The following is an 8,409-nucleotide window of genomic DNA, read 5'->3' as shown; positions in this document are numbered from 1 at the left end:
ACAGGCATCCAATTGGAAAGAGAAAGAAAAATTCCCCGGTTTTAAAGTAATATGTGTTTTGAATGCTTTATCCTGGTTTGTCACAATATTAACCTCCCCTAATAAAAGAATGGGCTTGTTGAAAATATTTAGCGTAGGTTTTTTGTTATAGATAAAAATCATCTTGATAAAGCTCAATGGATGAGCTAGAAAAGAAAATCTTTTTTAAAATGATCTTATATAATGGGTCAGTGGTGCTTTTTTCTTTGGCGGTCATTTGTTCAGGAGAAATCCAGATTTTTGCTGAATTTTATATAGGATAAAAATAAATAACCCGTAATTAGAGAAAAAGGCAACCTTCGGAGTTTTGTTTATGTGTGTGTCAGAAGGAAGTAATGTCAGTTTCATTCAATGCAACATAAGTTTAAGAGCCAACAATTTACAGATTTACAGCTGTCTTAAAATGCCACAGGCTTGGCAAAATTAACTTGCTTCCGTCCAAACACTTGGAATACATGAGTTGTGGATTCAGTCTGGTTCACACAATAGAGGCATGAGATATTAGCTCTAATGATGCCATGCCATTTGCAGATAGTCCTCGAATTATAATAGCAATAGCATTTATATACCACTTCACAATGCTCTACAGCCCTGTCTGAGTGGTTTAGAGTCAGCATATTGCCCCCAACAATCTGGGTCCTCATTTTACCGACCTCGGAAGGATGGAAACCACTTAGTTAGCAACCATTCGAAATTATAATGGCCCTGAAAAAACAGTGGTCCTCCCACTTACAACCACTGCCGCATCCCTATGGTCACATGATCAAAATTTGGGCATTTGGCAACCAGCATGTATTTATAACAATTGCATTGTTCTGGAGAGGGGGGGGAGGTTGGCACCTGATCACCTTTTGCAACCTTCCCAACTGGCTTCTGACAAGCAGAGTCAATGGGGATCCAGGTTCATTTAATGACCATGTGATTCATGTAACAATTGCAGCAATTCACTTAACAACCATGGCAAAAAAAAGTTTGTAAAATGGGGCATGACTTACTTAACAATCAGCTTGCTTAGCAACAGAAATTGTGGTCCCAACTGTCAATAACTACCTCTATTAGAATTTTACTGTTATAATGGCCTGTCCTATTAACTCCCTCCAAATATGTTTTTTTTCCTAATAATGGATTGCTTTGGGCCTGTTTTAAGATTATTGGGAAAAAATATATAAATATACATAGGTTACATGATTAGAAAACTAAATATTTTGTTCTAATGAATTTCTAATTTTAGTAATAAATTCTAATACATTTCTATTTTTTTCTAATACATTTCTAATAAATCTGTTCAGTACTGGAAGAAAATTAGTAATCTTTTTATTTATTGACTTTCATACATTATCAATGTTAGAATCTTTTGAATGTTCACATATGATCGGATAAGTTTTAAGGAAAGACTGATGCAACTGATCTTAACAACCAATGAGTTTAATGGGACCTAGGTGAGCTTCGTGCATGGAATTGCTTAAACACATGTTTAAGTGGTATCCAATACTGATTTTTGTGGGAATGAATTCAGTCAGACTCTTAATTCTAAAATAACATGCATGAAATCATCAGGACTAATTCTCAGCTTAAATCTTTCGAGTGCTGAAAAAAGAAAAACTTCAAAAAAAAGTTAATGGATGTGCCACAATAGAGTTGAAACTGTACTTTTTGTAGTGACAGCCAGTGTGATTTGCCTTTTGAAGCCTGACATATGTAACTCTTTATACTTGCAGTGAACAATTTATGCTGACAATTGTCAGGACCTTTTCATCCAAGATGGATCTTTTTAAAAGCAATTTCTCCTGGAAGCACAGGGCGATATTTTGATAAATGTTAAAATATGAAGCTTAACAACTTTCCTGTCAATTAGCTGCAATTTATGAACTTCGATCAGAACACATGGAAGGGCTTGATGCCAAGTTGCAGAGTAGCTCCAGGTGTGACTTCCTTCCTATATTTCAAATCCACAAACGTTCTGTCAGCACCTGTTGAAAAGCAACAAGGCAAAAGCCTTCCCTGGAACGAAGCACATTTAAACATGCACACAAGTAACACAAGGGAAAACCGAAGGTTTTCATTTTTCACCCAAATTTGTGTTAATCTTCAGATTCCTTCTTCACTGTTGCTAGTAAAAATGTCGAAGGTCAGGGTTTTCAGATCTTCATTAAGCTATTGTGCAAAAATCACACTAATTTTTTTCCCCAAGTATCCTTACCCCCGTGCGAATTATAGGAAAGCAAATTTCAGTAGAAAATTAGGAAAAATGTAAAAAATAAGAGCAGTTTTGAATGGGATCAATTAGAGCAGGGGTGTCAAACTCAATTTCATTGAGGGCCGCATCAGCATTACGGTTGCCTTCGGGGGGGGGGGGCAGGTAGGTGTGGCCAGGGTGGGTATGGCCTACTGGGTGGGTGTGGATGGAGTGGGTGTGGCCTACTGGGTGGGCGTCGCCAGCTCTACATCATTCGCGTCAAGGGTGCCTGTGGGAGCCAGGGCAGGAGTGGGACAGATCTGAGGGTCTCCGGCAGAAAGGGATGGGACCAGGGCAGAGCCCATCAAGCCGGATATGTGAAGTAGGCGAAGGCCATTTGCTGGCCACTTCCAGGCGATGGTGCATTTCTTCAATCCTCACAAAGGGTGGCACCTCCCCAGCATGCACCCAGGGGATGGGGCCGATGCGGCAGGGGCTGGATCCTCGCTGTTTCCAGACGGCCTTGTGGAGCTAAGACTGAATGCATTTCAGCGTAGATGGCCACCACAAAATTGTACATTGGCTCCCAGCCAGCCTGGTCCAAGGCCAAGGCAGCGGGGGCCATTCCCTCACTGTTTCCAGGATGGCTTTGCGGGCCACATGAAACCACTTCGTGGGCCGCATCCGGCCCCCGGGCCTTGTGTTTGACATGTCTGAATTAGAGCCTTTAGCTGGATCTAGCTGAGCATGGGCTAGACAGCCAGCTGTTAAGGATGCTGTGATCTGGGTCTCATCACTTCAGTAGGTCTCTTCCAATTCTATTGTTCTATGAATCAGGGACATGTTAAAAAAGACTGTGGGTTGAAAAGCAGAGTAAAGTGTTTTGTAAAGAAAAAAAAGTGTCTAGAACTATTTACCCTGATCTAATCTCCTCCAAATGTCTTGGATTTCAGCTCCTATGATTCCTACCCTAAAGGGTAGGGTGATGAAAAACCAGTTTAAAGCTTGTCTTATTGAAAAATTTAAACCAGTTTTCAAATGTATTTTGCTGTTGTTTCTAAAGAACTCATTCAGTAAAGGAATCTCTCTGGCATCAGCATTGTGCCAGAACTGAATTCTCTGATACTCTCTATTTGAAAGCTCTAAGAATGAACCAAAATAATTTCTAAACGTGCTTGATTTAAGAACATAGAACAAATGTGCTGCAGGTTGAATGAAACGGGAGATTTAAGTCAAGTGGCTGTCTCATCCATCTTTTGTGGAACAAATATGGGGCATCTTAAATCTAATACAGTATATTGATTGTGCTGCAAACATTTTGTGATTCCATCTAGTTCTAATGGAAAAAGTGGAAAAAGTACATCACAATCATCTCTTAAAATATTTTTAATCCTTTATTGCTTTTTATTTCTGTTGCTATTAAAGCAATTAAAGTCTGTACAATACATAATGCCCAAGACAAAATGTCTAACAGATTTCACATTTCAGCTTCACTCATATGATACAAAAAGTGTGTTTAACATTCACTGAATCTGCTAACAAATTCGACTTGTATATATGCGGATTCTTGGTTCTTAATTTTCCTTTCCAAATATATTTAAGCACATAATGACTGAGTTCACGCATTGCAGCTTAGCCTAAAAGTGTAAACCTAATTAATCACATGAGAGGTGAATTCTGCTATGTAGTCAATGAACATTTGAAGAACCTAAACAAAACTATGCTTTTGAAGTTTGAATGCAACAATATGGTAATTTATTTGTTGCACTTTGTTTTCTCCCTGCAGGAACTTAACATCTTTTGAGTGTGTCTTTTGAACTCCATTTTCATTTTATTATTAAATTTATATGCTACCTATCTCACTCTGAAAAGCCATTATTATATTGTGGATGATGGTTTACTATACACAGATAGTCCTCGACTTACAACCACAACTGAGCCCAAATTTTTGTTGCTAAGTGAATAATTTTTTGAGTTTTGTCCCACTTTACGACTTTTCTTGCTACAGTTGTTAAGTAAATCACGACCCTTGTTAAGTTAGTAGCACATTGTTAAGTGAATCTGGCTTCCCCACTGACTTTGTCAGAAGTTTGCAAAAGGTGATCACATGACCCCGGGACACTGCAACCGTCAGAAATTTGAGTCAGTTGCCAAATCTCTGAATTTTGACCACATGACTGCAACACTGCTGCAACCGTTGTAAGTGTGAAAAATAGTCATAAGTCCCTTTTTTCATTATTGTTATAACTTTGAATGGTCACTAAATGAACTGCCGTAAGTTGAAGCCTACCTGTATTACTGGCTGAAACCAATAGAGTGCAGACTGATTGTGAAGGGCTGAAATTGAACAAATAAGCCAATATTTCTCTGCCAGTAGGTTCTGGAGGGTGTGGTCCCTATTTCCCAAGAAATCTGCTCCTTCAGTCCTATATGGAAGTGCCAAAACTGGGAGGAGGTGAGCCTCCAGTTCAGGATAGGATAGGAGCTGGAAGGGACTTTGGAGGTCTTCTAGTCCAGCCCCTCCCCCCGCTCAAGCAGGAGAACCTATACCATCTCAGATAAGTGACTGTCCAGTCTCTTCTTATAAACCTCCAGTGATGGAGCACCCACGATTTCTGAAAGCAAGCTGTTCCACTGGTTGAGTGTCCTCACTGTCAGGAACTTTCTCCTTAATTCCAGGTTGCTTCTCTCTTTGATCAGCTTCCAACCATTGTTTCTCATCCTTCCCTCTGGTGCTCTGGTGAACAACCTGACCCCCTCTTCTTTGTGGCAGCCTCTCAAATACATGTCACCCCTATTTCTTCTTTTCTTTAAACCAACGTCCTGCAGCCATACTTCGTATGTTTTAGCCTTGGCTCATCTTAATTGCTCTTCTCTGAACTTTTTCCAAACTCTCAACATCTTTTTTGTAGTATGGTGGCCAAAATTTGTTGCTGTATTCCAGGCGTGGTCTTACTAGGGTTTTATAAAGCGGCTCTAATACTTTGCGTAATCGTGATTCTATGCCTGTTTATACAACCCAGGATTGTATTAGCTTTTTAGACTACCAATTCATTACTGTGAAGTCTGCACGAGTCTGATGGAGGCCAGCACCAGCTTTTGCCCAACGAGACCCAGGTAGAAGCAGAGAGGCGGAACACAGATGCCCCGCAGAAGGCAGGGAGAACCAGCGAGGCTGGGCTGCACCGAGGCCCTCGGGCCTGCTCTGCCCTCACTGAATCGCCTTCCCACAGGCTGAGATCCGTAACTTTCTAGGCCACACCCATCCCAACGTAATAATGGCCACGGCCCCACGCGTAAAGCTGGCTGAGCATTCACCCTGATTGATTCTTCATCGAGCGCAGGGCATTACGACAGCGACCAGACCTTTGATTAAAAAGGTAAAGCCCCGGGAGCTTTACGGTACCAAGGACGGGACGCGGGACTACATTTCCCATCAAACCTAGATTAAAAAAAAGGAGACGGGGTAGTGGACGCCCCCCCTCCCTTCTCCTCCCGCCCTCCCGCCGAGCGGCACGTGCCGTCCGCCTCAACCAATAGAGGGCGTGTCGGGGGCGGGTCACGTGCCTTTGTTTGGCGCTTTTGTAGAGCGGGCAGGGCAGTTAGGCGCGGAGTCCGTGTGTGGTGACGGGACCAGGTGGGTCGAGGCAAGGCTGGGTTGGAAGCGAGGTAGGGCCGGGCGGCCCTGGCGGGGCGAGTCTGCCTTTGCGAGGAGCGTTGGGTGGGGAAAAGGCTCGGGCGAGGTCTCCCCGCAAAGCCGCTTTGTCTCGGGCGGGCTCCGTCCACCTCGGCGGCGTCTTTTCTTTCGGGGGTGACGGGAGAGAAAAACGGGACGCGACGTCGACCAAGGGCCGCTGCGAGACTTGGACGCTCGGCTACGGCTCCTTCGCCTTCTGCCTCCAGCTCCGTCCGGAACAGGTGGCTGGCCCGGCGCCGCTAGCTCTGCCGGCTGGCTCTCGCGCTCTTTCTCCCAGCCCCTCCTCGGGTTGACAGAAGTGGAGCCCTTTGATCCATTGTTCGAGGGGAAGGGGCGGCGGCGGCGGCGGGAAGGAGGGGGGGGGGCGCCGCCGCCGCCTTGCCGCGCGCGCTGACTGGGTTGGAAGGGAGGGGGCGCCAGAGACAACACCCACCTGGCGCGCGCCTTCACGGTCAGCCGGGGGGGGGGGAAATGCCTGAAATTTCCACGAGGGAAAAAGCGGTGGATGGGGGTGTGTGCGGGAACTGAAAAGAATCTCTCCCCCCCCCCCTTGCAGGCTGAGGATCCAGAAGGATCCAAAATCAAAGAGCGCGTCCCGCGCGAAGCTCTTCTGGCGGGTCGAAAAGGGGGAGGGGCTCCCCAGGGGAGCGGGGGCAAACAGGGAGGGAGGGAGGGAGAGCCCGAGCGGCGGGTGCCCGGATGTTACCGTTGCAAACCCCCTCCCGGCCAAAGGGGATTAGCGCGCGCGCGCGCTCTTTGCTCATTTTTTTTCTTCAGGCGGTTTGAATTCGGTGCGTTCGAGAGCGGCGCGTGGGGAGGGCGGGGCCTCCTTTCTCCTCCCATTCCCTTTTTTTTTTTTTTTTTTTAAATCTGTTCTCTTTAGTATGGTGATGGCTGGCTGGCTGTGGATGGCCCCGCCCCACCGAGGGGCAACGGTGGGGGGCTTTTCTCCACCCTTCCTTCCTCCTCAGTCTTGGGCGTTGTTTATCTGGCTTTAACGGGCAGCTTCGTGGTTTCGATTTATTTTTTTTTCCTGCAAAAACGAATAGTCCCCCACAGTGCTGTTTTCCCCCTTATTGGATCATCGCGCCCTTAGGAGCCTTAAACCAGAGGGGTCCTTTTATTTCATGTTTTTTGCTGAGTTCCTGCTTTATCTCAAGTCCTTTGTGTGGATGTGCGTTAAAGAGAGCCAAGAGCAATGTGGTTGCTTTATTGATGCTAATGTAGAACAAACATTGTCCTGCTGAGGCTTTGTGCTTTGAGCCTTTTTCAAAAAGCAGGAACAATGGCATTACTTATCTCTGGCTGGTAGGTCATTAGAAATATGCATTTTCTTGAGTTCTAATTCGATATGCAAAAGGTTTGATCATCCTTGATCATTGCCCTAGAAAATATAGACAGCTCTTAGTTGATAAGTGTTCCTTAGAAATGCATTTTCTTGAGTACTACACCTTATTTTTAGGTGAGCTGTTAAATAAAATGATGCCAGCATCAGATGTCTGGGTGTCCAAGCAACAAGCACTCCAGGGGTATCCTCAATCTAGGTGTATTTAAAGAGAAAGCTAGTATGTCTGCCTTTAAAAGCAACTGTGTGTGGATATTTTATTGTCTAGCTGTGAATAGTATAGTGCTGGATTCTTTGTTATTGCTATAAAGAAATTGCTTCTAATTTAAGACAAAAATAAAACTTTTTTTTAAAAAACTGATTATATTTAACTTTAATCTTTGCATGTGAATTTAGTGAGGAAGTAGATATCATCTTAGCTAATTGTTTAGCTTTAACATAAATGCTGTGCTTTATGTTAAACAATAAAATAACCATACTGTCATTGGTGAGAATATGGTGATGATAGTGTCTCAGGAAGAAGAACCACGTGGTACCCTGTCTTTGTTCATTCCACATAGATGTGTTACATTGGATTTTGAATGGGTCTTAAGGTGAAAAGTAGGACATAGCAGATATGACCTAAGGCTGACAATTCTAGTTTGATTATTACATTCCATACTGCTTGACATTTTTAAATGCATTATTTCACACGTATCTTCTAAATTTGTAAAACAAGACGCTGATAGAAGATATAACTGTTATCAATAATGCTTATTTAGAACTATTTTAAATTGTTAAATACTGAGATTTAATGTTAATGGTACTGCTTATTTCAATTTATTTAAGGATGTGTCTGTTTTCTTAGGAGTCATTTACTGGAATAGCTGTAATACCTTTTCGAGTCATTCTGTTTAGCCATGGCTTCTTCTGGTAAGTATTAGCTTTGTTGTATTATAATGCATCGTAATTGAATAAGAGAAATGCTTTCTCAGCATTTAGAAAAAAAAGTTATATTTTTATTGGGCATTATGAGTCATCCTTAGATTACAGCTATTTCTAAAGAAAAATTGTATTTGCAAATAAGATATGTATAAATACATAAATTAAAAAATCATAAGTGATGCCTAATTTAAAGTTATTTTTAATCCTCTGGAGGTTAATTTAGCAACT

The 8,409-nt window shown here is 43.0% G+C and overlaps 1 protein-coding gene across 3 annotated transcripts in view; it reads left to right on the top strand.

Annotated features, from left to right (window-relative positions):
* The first annotated feature begins 5,780 nt into the window (after nucleotides 1–5,780).
* The window catches only part of STMN1 (stathmin 1), a 5,679-nt gene continuing 3,050 nt past the window's right edge, over nucleotides 5,781–8,409 (top strand). Inside the window, exons 1-2 of one of the 3 annotated variants that reach the window (XM_015824951.1) lie at nucleotides 5,781–5,852; nucleotides 8,105–8,169. In XM_015824951.1, the coding sequence (XP_015680437.1) occupies nucleotides 8,157–8,169 (13 nt within the window). In that variant the 5' untranslated portion in view covers nucleotides 5,781–5,852; nucleotides 8,105–8,156. Of the gene's footprint in view, nucleotides 5,885–6,958; nucleotides 7,221–8,104; nucleotides 8,170–8,409 lie in introns of those variants that run through there. The other 2 variants (XM_015824961.1, XM_015824968.1) reach the window with 2 other exon arrangements.

This window comes from Protobothrops mucrosquamatus, unplaced genomic scaffold (assembly GCF_001527695.2).
Source record: "Protobothrops mucrosquamatus isolate PMUCROS unplaced genomic scaffold, P.Mucros_1.0 scaffold_197, whole genome shotgun sequence".
Taxonomy (NCBI): Eukaryota; Metazoa; Chordata; class Lepidosauria; order Squamata; family Viperidae; genus Protobothrops; species Protobothrops mucrosquamatus.
The sequence above is the reverse complement of the archived record's forward strand: the minus strand, read 5'-3'. Positions and strand labels throughout refer to the sequence as shown.